Source organism: Athene cunicularia, assembly GCF_003259725.1.
Source record: "Athene cunicularia isolate RWA chromosome 2 unlocalized genomic scaffold, athCun1 chr2_part1, whole genome shotgun sequence".
NCBI lineage: Eukaryota > Metazoa > Chordata > Aves > Strigiformes > Strigidae > Athene > Athene cunicularia.
In genome coordinates, this window is record NW_020799095.1 from 45,912,263 (window position 1) to 45,934,693 (window position 22,431).

At 39.8% G+C, this 22,431-nt stretch overlaps 1 protein-coding gene across 7 annotated transcripts in view; it reads left to right on the top strand.

Moving 5' to 3' along the window:
- The window catches only part of KMT2C (lysine methyltransferase 2C), a 150,499-nt gene that overhangs the window by 125,110 nt on the left and 2,958 nt on the right, over positions 1-22,431 (top strand). For 4 of the 7 annotated variants that reach the window (XM_026843347.1, XM_026843348.1, XM_026843350.1 and 1 more), the window contains 19 exons: positions 99-177; positions 290-353; positions 2,327-2,559; positions 5,602-7,287; positions 8,879-9,091; positions 9,485-9,649; positions 10,885-11,026; positions 11,811-11,958; positions 12,812-12,990; positions 13,088-13,242; positions 13,433-13,685; positions 14,259-14,398; positions 15,334-15,438; positions 17,253-18,372; positions 19,891-20,027; positions 20,196-20,338; positions 20,603-20,771; positions 21,652-21,768; positions 22,312-22,385. In XM_026843347.1, coding sequence (XP_026699148.1) covers positions 99-177; positions 290-353; positions 2,327-2,559; positions 5,602-7,287; positions 8,879-9,091; positions 9,485-9,649; positions 10,885-11,026; positions 11,811-11,958; positions 12,812-12,990; positions 13,088-13,242; positions 13,433-13,685; positions 14,259-14,398; positions 15,334-15,438; positions 17,253-18,372; positions 19,891-20,027; positions 20,196-20,338; positions 20,603-20,771; positions 21,652-21,768; positions 22,312-22,385 — 5,322 coding nt within the window. The remainder of the gene's footprint in view (positions 1-98; positions 178-289; positions 354-2,326; positions 2,560-5,601; positions 7,288-8,878; positions 9,092-9,484; positions 9,650-10,884; positions 11,027-11,810; positions 11,959-12,811; positions 12,991-13,087; positions 13,243-13,432; positions 13,686-14,258; positions 14,399-15,333; positions 15,439-17,252; positions 18,373-19,890; positions 20,028-20,195; positions 20,339-20,602; positions 20,772-21,651; positions 21,769-22,311; positions 22,386-22,431) is intronic. The other 3 variants (XM_026843345.1, XM_026843346.1, XM_026843344.1) reach the window with 3 other exon arrangements.

The window sequence follows — 22,431 nt, forward strand, 5'->3', positions numbered from 1 at the left end:
TGGACACTTTGTGTAAGTTTGGTGTAACACAAAAGGTTGTCTCTTCACTAAAATACCCACTAGTCTTTTTATTTCGCTTTCTGTTTATATATCAATAGGTTTCCCTTTATGGGTCAGCCAGTGCCAGGGGCTCAGACCAGTGAAGGCCAAAATCATATGCAGCAGGCAATTACACAGGTAATATAAAGTGACAAGGGAGTTAAGTGTTTAATAATGATAACCAGTTTGAGGGGGTTTAATTGAATCTTGATTTAATATCCTTGTCTGTATGTTTTATTGAAATTTATAGGATGGAAGTTTGACACCTCAGATTTCTAGACCTAATCCTCCCAACTTTGGTCCTGGTTTTGTCAGTAAGTACCGTTTTAATAATTTATTGTATGTTGATGTTTCATTCTACAGATTCCTGTCTCTCAAAAACTCATTCTTTTAAAATTGAGTCATTTCATCATTATAATACCAACTAATAAAGGGATGCATAGTAAATACTATTAATGTTTTTTCAAGAAGCTGTCCTCAAACACTATAAGGAAAGAGGGAAACAGAGCAAATAGAAAATTAGCATTATTTGGATTTGTGTGAGAATAGTAATCTATTAACTGACAGACTGCTATGTCAAAAACCTTGTCTTTTACAACCTGTTGTTGTAATATTCTGAGCTCAGTGAGAACAACAGCCTATATTGATGGGAGTTTTTTTATTTCAGAAGCAAAATGTTTTGTGCAGCATCATGGCCATTTAACAAATACCAATAAAAGCTTTTGAGGCACTGGTTAAGCAAGACTGGCTGGGAACCACAGTTGTTGAAAGCAGAAATACATAGCACCAGTATTTTGCATTCCTTGTTTCTGGTTGTCCTAGATCTCTGATCATAGAGACTAAATCTAGTTCTATGCTGAGAAAGATTTATTAGCCGAAATTAAAACTGAGCATATGCTGGGAGAGGGAGACCACATGTACAGAAGTGTTTCCATTGCCTTCACCTTATCCAGAAACTGGAGTAGCAGCACTGAGTATGCAATAAGGATCTTTTGCAATATTATCTCTATGAATTTCTGGTGAGATTTGACATGGCACTCAGCAGTGGCCTTGCTCTGGTTGGGGGGTGTGGTTCTGAGCACTTGAGAAAATCAGTTTCTCATTTCAGTAGTAGTTATTCTTACCTGGAACTTGTTAATATTTCATTGCTTTCATTTGCATTTTCATGTTGCTCCCATCTGCACTTACTCATTATCATTTCTACTCAATTGTCCCTTCAGGTTATGTGATTAGTTTCACAGAATTTATCATTGAAAGAATGAGCACCCCTCAAGACTGTAGACTCTGTGAATTGATTTAGCTGAGCCATTGGAGTCAATGGCTGTTGCTACCACAGTGACTGGTAAAGTAGAAGGTGGTAGGGGCTAGAGCACAAGAAAGACGTGGTTATATTGAAGTCACACTGTTGTGTAGGTATCTTTATTAAATTTTCTTTAAGAGAAGATCTATGCAATATTCCTGGTTGCCCAGCTCATTGTCACAATGCGATCAGGAGACTGCTGATACCATCAACAAAGCATCTCTCTTGCCTTCTGGGCTTAGGGCAGATCAAGCATTATCAGACATAATTGTTTTGCCTCGAGAAAAACATCTGAGAGCAATGGACTGTTCATAGCAAATGAGCATTTCTCATTTGCAAAAAAAATAATGTCTCAGTTACAGTCTAAATGAGAGTGCATTTGTTTGTGAGGAGGAAAAGGCACTGGTGCTGAATGCCCTGTGTGGAGGACTGACAAAGTTATTTTTACAAAGACAATATCTTTCTGTCCTTTCATGAATATTTGGATGTTTATAATTCAAATTTTCTTTATAAAAGTAGTAATAAAAACTTTTATATGTACAAAACTCTTCTTCAAACACCAGAATTAATGAAGTTGATGAGAAATTTGTGTCCTTACTCCCTCTACCTGAGTACTTCCAGAGGTCTTCTGTGGCAGAGCAGGGTACCACCAGATTCTGTAGCTGCTTTCAAAGCTGTGTTTGTTCACTGGATAGCAAGTGCACATTTAATGGCCAGACAGCAAGCTGGTGTCTCTTGAAATTAAGGGACTACATTAAAACTGCTTGCTCTCAATAGATGCAGTAGTTTGAATCTCTGTCTCCTTTACTCAGATCACTCTAAGAGCTTAATATCTCTTGAGATACCAAATCTTCTGTCAGATTTGGCTGAACTTGACCAGTAGTTTCTTAAAATAAGGGGGGAACCGGATGGTTAAACTTCATCTCTAAAAGGATGAGCCCACTCCCAGGATGAGCTCATATCATACTTAATTTCCCTTCTCTCTAGATGATTCACAAAGAAAGCAATATGAAGAATGGCTGCAAGAAACACAACAACTTCTTCAAATGCAACAGAAGTACCTTGAGGAGCAAATTGGAGCACACAGAAAATCAAAAAAGGCACTCTCAGCAAAACAGCGTACAGCCAAGAAAGCTGGCCGTGAGTTCCCAGAAGAAGATGCAGAACAGCTTAAACATGTTACTGAGCAGCAAAGTATGGTCCAGAAACAGCTAGAACAGGTAATCATCTGGAATCTAAACTGATCACCTTAATATTAATATAATTTAATTTTCCTTTAAATCTCCTAAAAGACGAGTTGAAATGCTTACAGTGGAGTTTATTCAAAGAGACCCACTCCCTATCATATTTTGTATGTGTGACAGCATTACACTGGGTTGCTGGTGGCACTGGAGTTGTAGGAGAATATGCTATGGCAAACATGATGAAAAGCTGTTTTAATACTTCAGGAAGAAGGGAAATTGCTTGACAAAATGCAATTGTCAGCAGAGTTCCTAGCGTCGTGAAAAGCAGAAATTAAAGATTAAGAGGAAAGGCTTAGTATGTAGGGCTTTGTTTCAGGATTGAATGAAACTCATAACTCCCTCCTTTTCAGGTGTCCTTACATAATCAGAACCTCTTGGTTATATGCCAGTTAAATGTTACTGTTTGAAAGTCTCTTTTCATTGTATCTTTTGTGTTAGCCTAGTTTTATGATCAGTCTAGATCCTAGACACTGATCATCAGTATGTATTAGCTGTTGTTGTATCATGGAAAAATACAGGTCAGAGATACCTGGAGATCACCTAGTCTACTGATCAAAGCAGAACTAGCTTCACAGTCGAATCGGGTTGCTTAGCACCTTGACAGTCAAGTTTTGTAAGTCTCCAAGGGTAGAGATTTCCCAGCCTCTCTGGGCCCCTGTTCCAGTGTGTAACCACTTTCACTAGGTTTTGGTTTTCTTTCTTTGTATTCAGTTGGAATTTAGCTTGCTACATTTTCTAACTGTTGTTATAGTAAGTGAGGTTGAAGTTAAACCAGTAATAGCTTTGATAAATCTATGTTTTGGCTAACAGTATCGAATGCTGCGTTCTGCAAGACATTGTTTATAAATTATCTGGCATGATTTTCAGGATGAACTAGACCTGCTGAACATGAAAATGCTTTAGAATTATCCTTTATTAATATGAAGGGGAAAATTGGCAGGAGGCTGCTGGGAATGAAGTCCTAAGTGATATCTGACCCTTGAGTTCTTGCTCTTTTGTTGCTTCAAGTCAACGTATGCACTACTTGGCTTGTCTCTTCACTCTGTGGAAGAGGGATGGAGCAGATAAATTGTGCCTACATCATTTCTTCCTTTTTTTTTTTTTTTCCCCCTTCCACAATGAATGACAGGTAGAATAAATGCAAAAAACTTTAACCCATCTTTATCATACATATGTCAGTCTGGTCTTACAGTAGAGTTATGTTGAAGTAACAGCTGCTGATTGTGGCATTGCTGGCAGATTCCTTTAGTGCCCCATAATTAAGGTTCTTCTATTTTTCATTTTAAAACTTAAGTTTCATATACTGCTGGTAAATGCCCTCAACTCCCCTTCAACCACTGGTTCAGACCAGACATTCACATCCAAAACAGCACTTTGTTACATACCTAGTAGGAGCTTAAATAAGGTTTTATTAAAGCATATTTTTAAGGACCTTCTATTTGAAGCAATTCACCATTCTTTCAAATCAGATCAAGTAATTTTTTTGTAATCCAGCTTCTGTTAGTTTTTGAAAATGGCAAAGTGTATATATGTACGTATAGAGAAAAGAGCTCTCAAATCCCCGTGGATTGCTGGTCCTGGACACAGGCGCAGAAAGACCGGAGCTGACTCTGTGTAGCACAAGCTTATGTCTGACAGGGTTATTAGCTCAGGCACAGAGCCATGCAGACACTGCCATATTGTCTCTGCAGCCAGGGCAGTTTAAGTGCTTTGGTGTGGCACTGTGCCTGTGCTAATAAGCTCTGCCTTGTTCTCCCCTGCCCTCTTCAAATCACCAGGTCAATCTGTGCAGGTTGGCTCAGATCCAGCTGGGTGTAGTCTGTGCTGGTCCTTTGAGATCTCAACTAATTCCAAGGACAGTCACATGGTTGGTCTGCCACTGCAGATCCTGGGAGGGCATAGTGGTTTGGATGCCTCATTGCATAGGCAAACAAAGCCAGCATGGTGCTGTATACCCACAAAGAAGTCCTAGAGCACTGGTCTGTGCAGTGCACATTGATCCAGTTGGTGGCTTTATGCAGTGGCACAGTTTATCTGGAGGTGTCACTGTCAAGCCAGAGCTCAAAAATCATCTTGCACCTGAGATTAGTGTGCAAATAGCCTTTTGGGTGCATCTGTCCACCATTCTGGAGTGTGTCCTATAATACCTCTTTAATCCTGAGCCCTCTGGCTTGTCCTTTGCCCCAGATGAAGGAGAGTCCTGTCAAACATTTTTAATTATGTTATGGACTTCTGTCAGTACAAACAGCAATGGAAGTTGTGGAAGTCATAATCTAATGAGTAGAAGTGAGAGTGAGATTTTCTATAATGTATGTATTATTAAACAATGGATTACAAGCCCTTTTAATTTTTAAGAGAGTGGGGTAGTTATGTATCTGTTATTTTTCTGAAATGCTTTTTCTTGTCCAGTTGACACTGTTGTATCCTTCCACTGACTTCCTCTGCTTGCCTTTAAAAATCATTTACTAGGCTTAACTTTTCATGTCAAAGTTGAGTTTATTTTCTTCCTAAAATTTGAAACTTTCAAGCAGCAGTTGCCATTTTCATCTGCTGTATGATGTTTGAGGATCTGCCTGTGAATAAACGGGAAGCTACCTCTCTGTTTTCCTGAAAGCTTTTCAATTAGATCTTTTAAAATTTTTTGCTGATGTGTGAAGATCATCCATCTCTCTGTTTCCTTTTTCCTGTCTGTTCTCAACTATTATTATCTTGTGCATGGATGATAAGATCTGTAGGACAAGGATCACTTTTAGGTTTGTATATTCTCTAAGACGGTGCAGTCTTGGCATGTAATAAGAACTTTGAGGCACGTTATTTTTTCTAAAATTTGGGGATGAATAGTATTTCTAATGAAATAATGGCTATTTAGCCTTAAAAGGGGAGAGAAAACAAGACTGTGTAGAAATGCTATTTTTGCCTGAGGTTCACTGTCTCCTGAAATTATAATGGTGAATTACATGTTTTATGCTACTTACATTGTACATGTCAGAGATGAGTAATGACTTTTTCAATTTTTAGATTCGAAAGCAGCAGAAGGAGCATGCAGAACTAATTGAAGAATATCGAATCAAGCAGCAGCAGCAGCAGCAGCAGTGTGGAATGGCACCACATGCTATAATGCCAGGTGTCCAGGCTCAACCACCAATGGTTCCTGGAGGAACATCACCAGCAATGAATCAGCAAAACTTCCCCATGGTAGCACAACAGCTCCAGCATCAGCAACATGCAGTGGTAATCCCAGGGCAATCCAACCCAGCCAGAATGCCAAATTTATCTGGATGGCAATCTGCAAATACTCCTGCAAGTCATATTTCCATGAATCCAGCAAGGATGCAGCCTCCAATGACAGCATTGCCAATTCCTCCTGGTACAGCAGCTCCTGTGCCTGGTCCAAATGCAACTGCGCAGTCAGGACCACCACCGAGGGTGGAGTTTGAGGACAATAACCCTTTTAGTGAAAGTTTTCAAGAGCGGGAAAGAAAGGAGCGTTTACGAGAGCAACAGGAACGGCAACGCATTCAGCTTATGCAGGAGGTAGATCGACAGAGGGCTTTACAGCAGAGAATGGAACTAGAACAGCATGGTATGATAGGGTCTGAACTAAATAACAAAACATCCTTATCTCAGATACCTTTCTTTAATTCTGATCTACCTTGTGATTTCATACAAACTCCACGACCTCTTCAGCAGTCTCCACAGCATCAACAGCAACAAATGGGGCAAATTCTGCAACAGGGTTCTGTGACCTCGCCTCCTGCCACAAATTTTATGCAAAGCAGTGAGCGAAGGCCAGTGGGACCTACAGCTTTTGGACCTGATGCATCTGCTGTTCCAGGTGGAGCCCCTAATTTCCATAATGTAAAACAAACTCATGGGAATCTCCCTGGGGCTACCTTTACGCAGAACCAAGTCAGGCCTCCATTTGCTCCTGCTGTTCCTTCATCTACAGTACTCAGCAGTGGTGCTCCATGTGGCTCAGACACTAGCGTGCCCCAGGCAGCAAACTTCCCTGGATCAAGCCAGTCACTTATACAGCTGTATTCTGACATAATCCCAGAAGAGAAAGGCAAAAAGAAAAGGACACGGAAAAAGAAAAAGGACGATGATGCTGAGTCAATAAAAGCCCCGTCAACTCCACATTCGGATATAACTGCACCATCAACTCCAACCATTTCTGATTCTACCTCCACCCCCACAGTTAACACCCCCAGTGAACTTTCACGTCATCAAGACGAACAAGAGTCAGTGGAGTTAACGGGCCCATCAGCATCAAACACAGGAGAGAGCCAGACCTCTCCAGAGCTCCCCAACAGCAGTCTGCCACAGAAACAGCTGAGTGTAAATACAGAAACTGAAAAGGCTAAAACAGATACATCTACCAGCATTCAAGAAATTAAACTAGAAAAGGCAGAAACTGATCAGTGCTCAGGTCAAGCTGAGCCCAAAGCAGAAAATACGAGCAGTATTAAGGTGGAAGAAGATAAGGTGGCATCACAGCCTGCCTCTTCAGCTCAGAGTCCAGCACAAGCAGCTAGCATTCTGGCAGCAAAAGGGGAGTCAGGGAACGAATTGCTGAAACACCTGCTTAAAAATAAGAAGTCCTCATCTCTTCTAAATCAGAAATCAGAGAACAGCAGCCGAACAGAAGAGGAGGCTTCTGGGGATAAGAAATTAGCAGAGAAGCAGAATCCAGCTGAAGGAATGGTGAGCCTGTTACTGGTTTTGTTGTACAGTGGTCATCAACAATCAAAGGCTCATTTGTGCCTTTACTGCAGGCATTTGTGAAAAGGTGGGCAGGTAACCTACCTGCACAAGGGTAGAATAAACAGCTTTAAGGAATTTGTACGTCCCTTCCTGCCTTTTCTCCATGAGTAAATCATCTGTGTTACAAAAAGAACAAATTTTAATATGACTTCGTAGATCAGCATATTCAGAAATTATTAAAATGCAAAAAATAGTTTTTCTGTAGATAGTGATCTTTAAAAATGCTGTTTCCTACTATTTACCAAGATTAAGACAAGATTTTACACTATGACTCTTAATTAGCCCCTAGTATGTTTCTGTACAGTATATGGTATGTCTGTATGCTGCTTTCTTTTGTGACTACACCTCACTTGTATCAAATGACCTGCGCGCCTCTCCAGAGGCATAAGGCTGGGCTTCACACCCCATCAACTGTGCCGTTTGGAGTGTTCCCTGAATGAAACAGGGCCATGCTTGTTTTTTGCCTGTGAAAATCATATATTGTTTCTAATTTTATTAGAGACTACTCTACAATTTTTATCAAAAGTGTGAAATTGTTAGATCTCCTAAAATTGCTGGATTTCTGTGTTACAAAATATTTCTCTAATGAATTTTACTTTAATAGAAGTGAGCATTAATTCATTATAATAATGGCATTATGTGATTAATAATTTGTAAGGTTCTTAACAACAGACCTAAAGAAAATTGCCTTCTGTGGAGGTAGTATAAACTTTACACTTCAGTCTGCTGGTTATCTAATCATAATCTTTAATCTCTGTTCAGTTTTGGTTTATGACTGCCTAAACTCTAATTACATCTTTGAAATAAAATTTAAACACATTGAAAATTAATAAACATTGATAAAAATAAAGGTAATTGTGAGCAGCAGGTAACTTAGTGTTAGAGATCTGTGTTAAAATATACATGACAGGAGTAGTTGTGAGAGTACTTGTGGTAGGGGTTGTATAGAGCTGTTTAAAATAATAATTGATAAAAAGAAATTGGACATTCTTTTGGCTTGCCACTATCCACATTGCGTTACCATGTCCCATTCTGGTTGCTTTTAAACAACTATTCTTTTATGCGAAGAATAGCTTTGCAAATTCATACTGAAAGTATTTAAGCAAGTGGTACAATCCAGAAGTCTTTAACAATACTGGTTTTGTTTCTAACTTCAAAATACATTTGTATTATATTAACTTACATGCCTTTTTTCTGTAACCAAGTCTGCCTTTCATTATGCCCCGTGAAAATCTCTAAGGTTGCATGCACATTTATTTTAGGGATATTCAAAAGAAAATGTTTCTGGTCTGTGAGTTTTTAATGATGTTTCCAGATGTCAGTGGTGTTAACAATAAGTCATAATTCTGTGTGTAGGGACAGTACAGCAGTTACAGCTGCCAGTGAGACAACAAAGTAAACAAACCATAAAATACAGTTTGTTACCAATGAGATTTATTATACTGCGTGTGTTCTTTTAGACTATCATGCAGTAAATTAATGAACTGTATATTAAAATGTCAAAAATTCTGCTTCACTTTTTTTATACTAGCAAACTGCAGGAAACCAGATGCAAGGTGCATTTGGGTGTAGTAACAGCCAGCTTCAGAGAACAGATGTAGGACCTGAAACCAAGAAACAGAGAAATAAGCGAGCTCAGAGGACTGGAGAGAAGGCAGCTCCTCGGTCCAAGAAAAGAAAAAAAGAGGAAGAAGAAAAGCAGGCTATTTACCCTAATACTGATACATTCATCCAGTTAAAACAGGTACATATGCAGATCCTGGGTAATGCAAGAGAACACTTGAAAGAGTGGATTTCTCCTCATGGAAATGGAGTTGATCATTAAATTGGATTTTGAGTACTGGGTGGAGAAAATTAAAACTTCCACGAAATTAGGAAATTTAAAGTTTTGCCGTGGAGTTCTTGTCAGCTCTGGCAGCCTCTGTGGGTGAACTGGCAGGGAGCTGGAGCTGTGGCTGTGATGGTCAGGGGACTGCCTTCCATAACAGAGCAGCCTATGTTTGACAGAGCTTTCTGATAGTGGGTAAATTCTGATCATTGCTTCAAATTGGAAGCCACTCTACTGATCTTCGGAGATTTGCAGTGCTTCTTTGTTACAGACAAATTAATTTCTAACGTTTTTCTTCTTTTAATATAGCAGCTTTCTCTTCTGCCTTTGATGGAACCAATAATTGGAGTGAGCTTTGCACACTTTCTTCCCTATGGCAGTGGCCAGCTAAATGGTGGAAATCGACTTGTAGGAAGTTTTGGTAGTGCTACTCTTGATGGGGCTTCAGATTACTACTCCCAGCTCATTTACAAGGTATGGTTTTAATTTGCATTTCCATTGTGTGCTCTCTGTGGGAAAAGTTCATTACATTATTAGTACTAGTTGGTTAGAGTTCCTGCCTGTTAAGAGTTCTGTTGCTAGACTAGATAGACGGTGCAGTGGTGAAACAGTCACCATTGTTTTACTCTGTAGGAATTCAATTCTAGAAATTGTGTTGTAAACTATTTTAAAAATACCAAGTATTCCTTTTACAAATGGATACTAAATAGTGAAAATTGTAATTACAGTTTTATGGAGCAGAAAAGGCTGAATTCTCAGTACGTTGCAATGTCATTGAAAGCATTAAACCATTTCTTAATGTGAATTAAATGGGAAATAGACTTTCTTCATTTGTCCACTAAGCCCTGACTCAGAACCTGAGAACTCTGAACAGAATAGACTGTTTGTTGATGGGCTAATAACCCACAGAATTTAAAACTCAGTTTCTGAGACTAGAGTGGCAATACTGGGAGAGCAGACAGAATCAAATTTGCTGCTTGGCTACTCTAATATAAAAACTTCAGTAACATTAAAAAACAGTAGTGTTTACTCCAGCCTTACATGGCATGTGAGCTGAGAATGTTACCTAGCAGAAATAGTTGCTGTGATCAAAAGTGAATAGTAAGTATTAGCTTTGTAGGCATGACTGCAGCAAGACCTGATTCTGAAGTTCTCATTTAATTTTCATTTAAAATATGGGCAGTTAAGTAAGCTAGCTAGAAGTAGTCTGGAGTGTGAACTTGCAGAGTATCTGCTTTTCCATGGTAACTGTTTCAGTGAAAGCTCATCCTGTGCTAAATGTGAGGTAGCTTCCTTTTTAGTGTAAGTTGCGTAAGCTGACTTGTTCCTGGTGATGGAGAGTCACTGCAGGATAGCTCTTAGTCTTAAGCTCAGACTTTAAACTGTAGGAACTTGTTGGGGCTCCCAAACCTTTCCTAAAAATGTTCTTCGTGCCTTTCTGTAAATAATTTAGCTATATCTTTTTTTCAGTAACATACTCGTGTAAACGATTTCTCTGATAATATCATTGATACAAGCAAAGCATTTTATCTCTTATAATAGATACTTTCATGTGTTTGGTCGCATACTTGAGAATTAACTATTACTGCTTATCAGTGCTACCTCTGGGTGTAAAAATATGTGAGTGGGTTACTTTATCTAGTACTAGAAGGCGGCAAGTTTTCACCCTGTGTTCCATGGCTGATTGACGGTTCTTTAATCTCATGCAGCAGAACAATCTGAGCAATCCTCCAACACCCCCAGCCTCTCTTCCACCCACACCACCCCCAGTGGCATGCCAGAAGTTGGTAAATGGCTTCGCAACCACTGAGGAACTTGCTGGCAAGGCTGGTATGTTAGGAGGTCATGATGGTAAGACTAATATGTATTGTTTGCATAATAGAGTCAAGTCCGTAGCAAATTGCAAACTAGGTAATTGGGATGCTTTTCAGTTGCTATAGTCTTCTTTTATAAAATCAGTATGCTTACACTCTTTAAGGTTGTAATCACTATTATCCACCTTTATTTTACACAAGTATAGTGTCAGATGATAAGCCTTTTCCCTATTCCCTTTCAAAAAATGTTGAGAGCTAGAAGCATTCTTAAAATATGAAAAAGAAAACCTTAAAATCACTTTTTTATATCCAGTACAAGTGACTAATCAGATAGTTGAGTGAGCTCAAAACAGTCTACCCAAAATATATCCTCAGCAGGCTTTGTACATAGTCGCTATATATTTTCTGATGCATGTAATTTGGTCAATTAAAATTGCTTTCTGTTAAATAATACTTTATACGGCCTCTTCCTAAGGATTGTTCAATGATTAAAAAACTTTTTTCTCACCCCTTTTCCTTTGTTGTTACAAAGTTGTTGATTTAAAATTTTTTTTTCAAGTAAAAAATCCTCTGATACTGGCAGAAGGCACACTCCAAAGCCATTCGAGTCCTTTTCGCTCAAAAATTTCAGGTTTTTGTAAATATGGAGATTAATCCTGAATGATGAAAAATTTTTGAACTACAAGTGGATGAGAGTGGTGTTACCAGCTGCTGTATTGCCTTGGTTGTCTCAAGGAGCCACCAATACCCTGATACACCCAGCATGTATCAGTGGAAGAGCCATACAGATGTCTCACTGTGCTCTGCATTTCTGTTTGTAGTTACCAAAGCTCTGGGACCAAAGCAGTTCCAGTTGCCTTTCAGGCCACAAGATGATTTATTAGCAAGAGCAATGGCTCAGGGCCCTAAAACCGTGGATGTTCCAGCTTCACTTCCAACACCACCTCACAACAATCAGGAGGAGTTAAGGTAAGTTTTCCTTGATATCTTCAAAAACATGGAGCAAATTGGAGCAGATTCTGTGATGTTTTTAGTAGATGAGACTGTGAAGGTGTGAAGAAATGAAACCTGTAGCGCACAGCCACACAGTGCAGAGCATGTAATGGGATAATTTGTCCTGGTTAACTCTTAGCGTTCCACATGTAGAGAGCAGCTTTGTGAAATAGATTACTTCTGCCATTGCTAGATTCTAGATTCTGTTAAATTGTTAAGAATTCATTACCTTGCTGTATTAAAAGTGGAAGAAGACCATAAAACCTGGTATTTTTCCTGGAGCAGCATGGTACTGTTGTACAGTACATGACTGCTGTACCAGACAGCAGTACTGTGCAACAGAAAGCCTGAAAACTCCCCAACTCTACTCGGTTTCTGTAACCGTGTGAGAAATGCTTGCTAGAACGCGAGTCTCCCTGCAAAGATCTTCCGTTTTGCCTCCCTTTCACTTGCCTAACCAGAAGTTATGGGTGTCTGAACCTCTGAAGTCTGTGTGTGGACAAGGGGGGATAGACCAATGAATACACTTAAACCAGAAAGTTCAAATATTAAATACTAATTTTTTACACAGGTAGACAGAGCCATGGGGAACAGACAGTTCTGTGATGGAGCTTGGGCTTTGTTAGTGCCTTTGATTTTCTTTATGTATCTTTCTCAAGACGTGCAGTGCACTGTGAGATATCCAGAAGTAATGGCCTACCACATAATTGTGTTCCATGACTAGTAGCAAGAAGCAAGTTCATTATAACTCCCTGTCATTACTTATAACTTCAGCCTAACAAAGGTTTTTAGACGGTTTCCAAAACAATTTTCTTGGGTTTTGTTCCAGGGTTCAAGATCACTGTGAGGACAGGGACACTCCTGACAGCTTTGTTCCTTCTTCCTCTCCTGAAAGTGTGGTGGGAATGGAAATTAGTAGATATCCAGACTTGTCGGTTGTAAAGGAGGAGAACCCAGAACCTGTACCATCTCCCATCATTCCCATCCTACCTAGCAGTACTGGAAAAGGTGAGGCTGCGGCAGAGCAAACAGTTAGAACCAGTTGGGTTTTTTTTAAATTCTCATGTGTGTAGGATTAACCTGGTGTATTTTGCTTTACTTTCAGGTTCAGAAGCCAAAAGGAATTACATAAAATCAGAACCTGGTTCAGGAGCGTTACCAGGTTCTGGTTTCTTTGCCTCTCAGCTTGGACCATCCCAGAATGGTCCTAAATCTGGCCTTATCTCTGTAGCAATTACTTTACATCCCACAGCTGCTGAGGTAAACCAAATGAATTTGTATTACATTTATAAAGTACAACAGCAGTTAAAATATTTAATATATAGTGAATCTGAAGGAGTTATAGCATAGTACAATAAAGCAGCTGTTACAATCTTCTAATAATTTTTATTACTGCTATCTTAACTGCCTGTCTGCTGAAAACAAAGGTATGTTTTTATTATTGTTTTAGAACATCAGTAGCGTTGTAGCAGCATTCTCCAACCTGCTCCACGTCAGAATTCCCAACAGTTACGAGGTTAGTAACGCTCCAGACATCCCATCCTCCATGCCAACCGCCAACAGTCACAGAGTAAACCCATCTATGGAGTACAGGCAACACTTACTACTTCAGGGCCCTCAGGCAGGATCCATGGGACCTGCCAGGATCGTAGGGTCTTACGGACTCAAGCAACCTAACATGCCGTTTTCTGCAAACAGCAATGGTGAGTGGGCATTAATTCTTTTTAAGTGTTCAGTACCAAAATTTGAACTGAGTCAGTATTAATGCATTTCAGCCTCATAAATTCATGCTCTAGAATTAAATAATTGATTCTTGTTTTAAATAATACTTTTTTGATCTGATCAGTACATGTGGACCTGCTCCTGACAGTAACCATAAATTAATATTTCTGATCTCTCTCTGATCCATCAGTGTCAGTGAGGTATTTCTTCCAGCAGTTGCCAACATTATTGGGGTTTTTTTGTCCAGTCTGATTCTAAATCCATCATTCAGAAAGATTGTTCCTGTGCTGGAGAACTGACATAGTTGTTTTAAGCATGTTTTCCTATCTTGGTTTAGTTATTCATTTCCTGTACAAGAATGGATTTTTTTTCCTTGTTCACAGAGCTGGTTTTGGTCTAGTTTAAACAATTTCCCATCAGGACATAGTTTAAAGCTTGCCTTCCACACCCTATCCAGGAGGATGCTACTCCTCTAGACCACTGAAGAATATCGTGACTTCTCATAAATTTGGTTTAATCTGATATAGCTTCTAACAGACTTACCTATTTTCTAGGTATACCTGGCTATAAGGATCACAGTCAGAATATCGCAGAAGGCTCAGCATTGAGACCGCGATGGTGCTCTCATTGCAAAGTTGTGGTCCTTGGTAGTGGTGTGCGGAAGTCCTTCAAAGACCTGCCTTTCCTCAAACAGGTACTGCAGTGGAAGTAGTTTCTTGCATGTAATAGTGAATGAGCAAACGAAGGCAACAAAGACTACTGCTTGTCATGCCGACTGACACAACTTCTAGGTTTCTTTGTAGTCTCCCTTCTGTGTGTGTCCTAATTCAAGATGGGACATGCAAGCACATTTGTAGGACAAATAAGAAATGTCAGAATTGTTATTTATACGAAAAGAATTTCAGTAAATTTCATAAAATAGTTTCCATGTATGGCAGCTTCCTAATTTCTGCTACTAACCCTCTTCTGTGACCACTTCAGGGACCTTAATTCAAAAAGAGTTTATTTGTAAGGCAGCGCCATTTTGCCATGTCAGGAAGACATGAATAGTCAGAGCAAAAATACTTGTACTCTTTCTGAGCAGGAATCAGATTTGTATTTACATTGGGAACGGTCATTTGTTCAAAAAGTACCATTGCTCTTTTGATGAGATTGAGATAATTATGCAACAAAGTTACAGTCAGAGTTCATATACAAAAACAATGGGTTCATGTAGTCAGAAAAGCACTGAGTTCCCAGTAATGATTTACAGATGGATCAGTAGATAAAACAGTATGAAGTGTCTTTGATTAGGCTGAAATGAGATGTTCTTTTGACATCTAAAGATAAAAGAAAATGGATTTTACTTTGCAAGTGTGCCTGTGGTGCAGATGGGTGCATGGTATAGAATGCTTTATTTTGATTGTTCATCTTCTGTTAAAGGCAAAAAATGCTGAAGAGCAAGGTTGTAGGTGGTGGTGACATTAGATGTCAAATAATCAGGTATTTATATCATGGTATTGCTCATTATTTCACAAATGTTCTACAAATAAGGAGTTTCTAGCCAGATTGGAAGACTTGCTTCATTACACTTATGTGAAGAATGGTATTAAAATGCACTTCTGATAATCTTCCATGTTTGATTCCCAGGATTCCCAAGAAGGCTCTGATAAAATGAAGGACATTGTATTCTGTAGCAACAACTGCTTTGTTCTTTATTCAGCAGCTGTGCAAGCAAAAAACTCAGAGAACAAAGTAAGTATCAAATGTTGATAGACCCTAGTGAGCAGAAATTATTGCAGCTGGTTTTTGAAGAACAAAAGGGGAGTGAGGGATAAGTTTGCACTTAATTTTAGAGGTTTATAAATGAATTGCTCTGTATTCAGATGGTGAGCTTCTGAACCGATGGCATGAAGTAAAATTCAGATTTGCAGAACTTTCTGTCAGACAGAGATACATGGCAGCACAGAGGCTCTGAAGCAGCAGTCTCAAAAAAGTAGTCACTTAAGTTCTCTACGTGTTGTACAAAACCATGATACATCCTTAAGGACTATATTCTGCATTTTGATTTGGCTTATACAGGAAAAAAAAAAGACAACTGTGCAAAAAATAACTGAGCAGCAAGTTTGCAAAAAGACTTTTATTTGTTCAATGTAACTGAAAAAATACAATCCTATTCTGTTACTTTATTTGGGCAAAGCTGCCATTTTAAAGCATTAATTACCAAAATACGAGTAAAGAGCCTGCTGACTGACAGTGATGAGGAATAAGAGGTTCTAATTACTGGAGAAAGACATTTTAACAACTGAAAGTGGAATTAGGCCAGGGATTTTTCTCAGGTGGTCCCGAATAGCACACTGTACTTGTCTACCTACAGACACTGTGAGGGGTATAGGACACCTTAGAGAAATTCAGCACTTCCACACAGGGCATTATTTCTTGGTATGTCCAGGTTCGTTCAGTTTCAAAGGAAGATACTTAAGTTTATCTCTGTTCGCTTAATCATTCATTTAAGACTAAATGATCCCGCTAAGTTTATTTTCTCATAGATAACATCTTTTGAGTACTTCTTTTAACTAGCTTGGTTTCTACTTTTTCTTGTTCAGCTGCACCTTTTTGTCCCAAAATCAGTGGACAAAACAGGCCATGTGCTTCAAGCCTTACCTAATTAATACTTTCTTATAGTCTTGTATGCACTGTAGAATTTGCAGCCTTCCTTGAAATGCATCCTACTTATCTTTTCCAAAGAAATTTAAAAAAAAAAAACAACCCTGGAGGAGAAGATAAATACATGTGTACATCCACATCCTTTTAGTATCTCATGTAACTCATTTTCACTAGTATTTAAACAGAGTAACATTTCTGCACAAGTGCATCAGCATATACATAATTAAGTTAATTAAATGTCATGTTCAGCCTCTTGATCCTTTCATTTACTCTTTCAAGACTAATCATGCAAACCACATAAGCACTCCTTAATCTAAACTTCCTTTGTTGTCTACTTCTCTCTCCTTTTTTAAAAAACAAATCTCTCCAGGTATAATTTTTGTTTACTGTGACCGAATAGTTAAGTCCTCAAGGTGTATCTAATCTAGAGCCCTGCAGGAATTTCTTTCCCACTTGTTTCTAGGAAAAGTATGTGACATTAATTCCAAATCTTCCCCTTCTACCAAATAACAGGATTCTTACCCATTAATTCTGTGACCCGTTATATTAAGGTTATTTTGTGTTGTAACAAAACTTTCTAAAAATACCTGAGAACTAAATCTGTCAGCTCATCTAGGGCAGTTGAGTAGTTTCTCATGCAAAAACTGGACAAAGGATTATTGGTGCTTCCTATTCTCTATTAAAGGGCTCCCCGTTCTAGGTTGACTGGGGGAATTTTTCCGCTCTGTATCCTGGCACAAGCTGTGATAATGTGGGTCAGGGTAATTTCCATCTTTCTCTGTTGCTGCATCACGATTTTAGGTGTTCCAAGTAGCCTCTTCCATACTGACCTGACAGTGTTTTCAAGACACATTTAATGGTTTGGGATTTTTTTCTTAAAGAGTTTTCTGTTGATTTCACAGGAATCAGTTCAATCTTTGCCACAGTCACCGATGAAAGAGAGGCCACCTAAAGCATTCCATCAGTATAGCAACAACATCTCCACTTTGGACGTCCACTGTCTGCCTCAGTTGCAGGAAAAGGTTTCTCCGCCATCATCACCCCCCATCATGTTTCCTCCTGCATTTGAAGCAGCCAAGGTAGAGGCAAAACCAGATGAGCTTAAGGTAACAGTGAAACTAAAACCTAGGTTAAAAGCAATACACAGTAGTCTGGATGACTGTCGGCCTCCAAGTAAGAAATGGAAAGGAATGAAATGGAAAAAGTGGAGCATTCAAATTGTGATTCCTAAAGGATCGTTCAAACCTCCTTGTGAAGAAGAAATAGATGAATTTCTTAAAAAGTTGGGCACAACCCTTAAACCAGATCCTGTGCCTAAAGACTACAGGAAATGTTGCTTCTGTCACGAGGAAGGTGATGGATTAACTGATGGACCAGCAAGGCTTCTTAACCTGGATTTAGACCTTTGGGTCCATTTGAACTGTGCTCTTTGGTCTACAGAAGTCTATGAGACACAAGCTGGTGCCTTAATAAACGTGGAACTAGCACTGCGAAGAGGCTTGCAAATGAAATGCATGTTTTGTCACAAAATGGGTGCCACCAGCAGTTGTCACAGGTTAAGGTGCACCAATATTTATCACTTTACCTGTGCCATTAAAGCACAATGCATGTTTTTTAAAGACAAGACCATGCTTTGCCCCATGCACAAACCAAAGGGAACTCATGAGCAAGAACTTAGTTACTTTGCAGTCTTCAGGAGGGTCTACGTTCAGCGCGATGAAGTGCGGCAGATCGCTAGCATTGTGCAGCGAGGGGAACGTGACCACACTTTCCGTGTGGGAAGCCTGATTTTCCATGCCGTCGGTCAGCTGCTGCCACAGCAGATGCAGGCCTTCCACTCCTCAAAAGCACTCTTCCCTGTGGGTTACGAGGCCAGCCGTTTGTATTGGAGCATGAGATATGCAAACAGACGCTGCCGCTATCTCTGTTCAATTGAGGAGAAGGATGGGCTTCCGTTATTTGTCATCAAGGTTGTGGAGCAAGGCCATGAAGATCTGGTCCTTACTGACACAACACCAAAAGGTAAATTTTGTGAACTAAGATCATGACTTCTGTGGGTTTGCTGTTTGGTTTGTTGCTACTGATACTTGTGGTATGATAAATGTTTCAAATAAATGTTGCAGACACTATTCTAATGTAATCCTTAGAGTGAGCGTCCAGGGCCTGTTTTTAACATTGTGCTGTGAAGACTGAGGAGGCCTTTCAAGAAACTGCGTCTGTGCAAATGAGATGGCTTGTTACATCTTCACAGAGGAGACCCAAGATTGATTATTGGAAATGAATGAAAACAGTAGGGACACCAGCATAGGTTTCCTTTCACAAAAAGTGACTTTGTTTAAATACGATATTGCTGCTCAGTTTTCTTCAGCCGTGCTGAAGTTAGTACACAATAAAGACAGTTGAGTTGGCCCAGTTGCTCTCGGGGCAGGTGAGGTGCCTGGCAGGGTGAGGAATACGTGCGGCCGTACGGTGTGGGCAGGTCTGAGGGGCAGGGCAGCGGATGTGCGCCTGGCCAGCCGCGCGATGGGTGCTGCCCTCCCTGCTGTGCTGTTGACACCCTCAGCCTCGCTCTGCCCCAACAGACCGCTGCTGCCAGGATGGCCCACGGGCAGCTGAGAGTGACTGTAGTCCATCAATGGAAATAGAATATACAGTTTATTCTCAGAAAATTCCACTTTGTGCAGGTTTTCTCAGGAGAGTCTGTCTGTGTAATTGCTGTCAGAGGACTGACAGTTTCCATGCTGCTGCCATGGTTTAACCCCAGGCAGCAGCTCAGCCACACAGCCACTTGCTTACTCCTCCCCGTTCCCTTGAAAAAAAGTAAAACTTGTGGGTTGAGAACAGTTTAATAACTAAATTAAAATATAAGAAGAAGAATAAGATACTATTACAATAATCATAATGAAAAGGAATTTAACAAAGAGAAATAAACCCCAAGAAAAGACAAGTGGTGATACACAATGCAGTTGCTCCAAGCAGTGATCTGCCCCTCCCAACCAACTCCCCCCGCTTTCTGTACTGATGTGATGTTCTGTGGTATGGAATATCCCATTGGCTAGTTCGGGTCAGCTCTCCTGGCTGTGTCTCCTCCCAGCTCTTGTGCACCTGCTCCCTGGCAGAGCACGGGAAACTGAAAACTCCTTAACTTTGGATAAGAGCTGCTTAGCAACAACTGAAACATCAGTGTGTTATCAGCATTACTCTCTCACTAAATCCAAGAGACAGCACTGTACCAGCTACTAGGAAGAAAATTAATTCTGTCCCAGCTGAAACCAGGACAGCTGTGAATACTAAAAGCTTCATTCCCAAGAGAGTGCAGCAGAAATGTCATGCTTGTTTGGGATTTGGTTAGGACAAATTGCAACTCACCAAATTATTCTCCACTTTTCAAACACCAGCCTGTTTGTGTATGCAACCAACAACAAAATTCTTTTTCAGTATTAGTTTCTGGTTCCTGACAGCCTCAGGCATTCATTTTTAAACCAGTACAATAGACTTAGTTTTTTGATCACTGTAATTCTTTCCTGTATGGTTGTGTAGGTGTGTGGGATAAGATCTTGGAGCCCGTTGCTTCTGTTAGAAAAGAATCTGAAATGCTCCAGCTGTTTCCCGGCTATTTGAAGGGTGAAGACCTCTTTGGTTTGACAGTCTCTGCAGTGGCCAGGATTGCCGAATCGGTGAGTCTTCACAATCCCAGTTCTTGCTGGATCACCCCAGATTGTTGGATATCTCATATACATGTGAGATAAGGATATGAACAGGAAGAAGTCTGGAAAAGTAAATATTTTGTTACATGCAATTAACATACAATGACTTGGGTTTTTTTCTTGTCTGTTTTTTTGCAGCTGCCAGGGGTTGAGGCCTGTGAGAACTACACTTTCCGCTATGGCCGAAACCCCTTAATGGAACTCCCTCTTGCTATCAACCCCACGGGCTGTGCCCGTGCTGAGCCTAAAATGAGTACCCATGTCAAGAGGTTTGTGTTAAGGTATTTTGTTTTAATTTCACATAGTACAGCCCAGGGTTTATAGGCTGCTTAGGGTTATTTGTGCTTTCGTCTGCTGCTTACAAACCCTGTCGTCTTTGGCTGTGTATGTGCATGCCCAAACCAAAGGAATTGCTTTGTTGTCTCTGCTAGCTGGCTTTAAGTGTCTGTATGTCTAAAAGAATTTTTAATGGGTTTTGTGGCCGTTTTCAGAGAAATCTTCAGTTTTTCTTGTATTCTTTCCTGTTATATGCCCAATTCCTACAGGCCTCACACCTTGAACAGCACCAGCACATCAAAATCATTTCAGAGCACAGTTACGGGAGAACTGAATGCGCCTTACAGTAAGCAGTTCGTCCATTCCAAGTCCTCTCAGTACCGCAAAATGAAAACTGAATGGAAGTCCAATGTCTATCTGGCTCGCTCTCGTATTCAGGTCAGTTCTCATTTTAGGAAGTGTATCTTAAAAAAATGTACTTACGCTTTTCTTGATACCCATTTTATGTGTAAAGTTTATATTTTTATATAGTTTATAGAGAAATATTTATATTAAAAATGAAACTAAAGTGATTGCAAAATCAAGTCTTGTCACAAAATAAGCAATTTCTATGTGGCAAGTCACTTCCATAGATTTATCAAGTAAGATTTCTTTCTAGTTATTGCAAACACCTTAAAAATTAATTTCTTACAGTCATCTGGAAAAAAGTTTCTTTCACGTTTTGGGTTGGGGTGTTTTTTAGCATATTTCTCAAAATCTTACTAAAATTTAGTAAAAAAACCCAAATACACAGTGTAAGTATGACCTGCTCAAACCAAGCTGAGGAAAGCAGTATGTGACTAGCACAAAGAGTTTGATACTTGTTTGCATTCACAATAATAAGAAATTCGTTGCTTTCTGTTGGTGGTGTGCTCCATGGACTGTTTTGCAAACGCTTTGTAATTAATCTCACTGTGTATGACACAGTTGTTGTTTATTTTAAATTGGACTTAACTGTGCTGTTGTGTCCCTGTTAGGTTTCTCCATTCTAGTAAGGCTCACTTTATTTTTCAGTGAATTTATAATCTTTACAGATTCAGGTGTCCAAGGCACAAGAGAAGCTTTCTCATCTAGACAGAAGCCAAGTACGTTGTCTTGCATCTTAAAAATTGAATGTGAAGCTGGGTTCTGCATCTCGGCTTGGTACAACATCAGTTACTTATCTGTGCTGCTTCATTCTCTCTGGGTAGTTTACTTTTCACATGATTTTCTGCAGGAATGAATGCAGTGTAAATGTAAATTTATGACAGAATTCTAAATGGCAAAATATTTTTCATAGGGCCTGGGCTTATATGCTGCTAGAGACATTGAAAAGCACACTATGGTCATTGAATATATCGGAACTATTATCCGGAATGAGGTAGCAAACAGGAAGGAGAAGCTTTATGAATCTCAGGTATGGGCGGTGTTTGTTCGCTGTTTCTTTCCCCTTCCCCTTTCAAACGTTCATACAACAAAACAAATGCTGGCTTTCTACTTGACGAATTCAGGCCCCCCCCAATTTCTGTTTTCTGCCATGCTATAAATGCAATAGGCTAAAAATATAACCAGAGGAATCTGTAGTGTTTCTCATTAAAGGATCAGAGTATGTAAATGTGTAATAAATCTCACAATGCCCTGGCCAGGTAGGCAGTCTGTATTCTCTCTTCCCGGAGGATAAAGAGAGAGCTCTGACAGAGATGTTGGGACCTTGGTTTTTAATGAGAACTTCTCTAAATTTAAAGCAACTTCCTTTTTGTGACTCAGTGGTACTGTAACAGTTCCTCACCCAGCTGTTCCCTCACAAAGCAGTGAGGGTAAGGGCAGCCACTGGTACTTTCCCTCCTGAGCCAGCAGATGATGTCTGAGTCCGAGTGCAGGAGCCACATGGCTGCTTTGTTTCAATCCTTGACAATTATATAAAGTCTACAAGAGTTTTTTTTCCAATTCTGTTTTTCAGAATCGTGGCGTGTACATGTTCCGCATTGACAATGACCACGTCATCGATGCCACCCTGACGGGAGGTCCTGCAAGGTGGGTGGCTCTCAAGAGATCCCTGACCTCGCTCTGGGGACTCCTC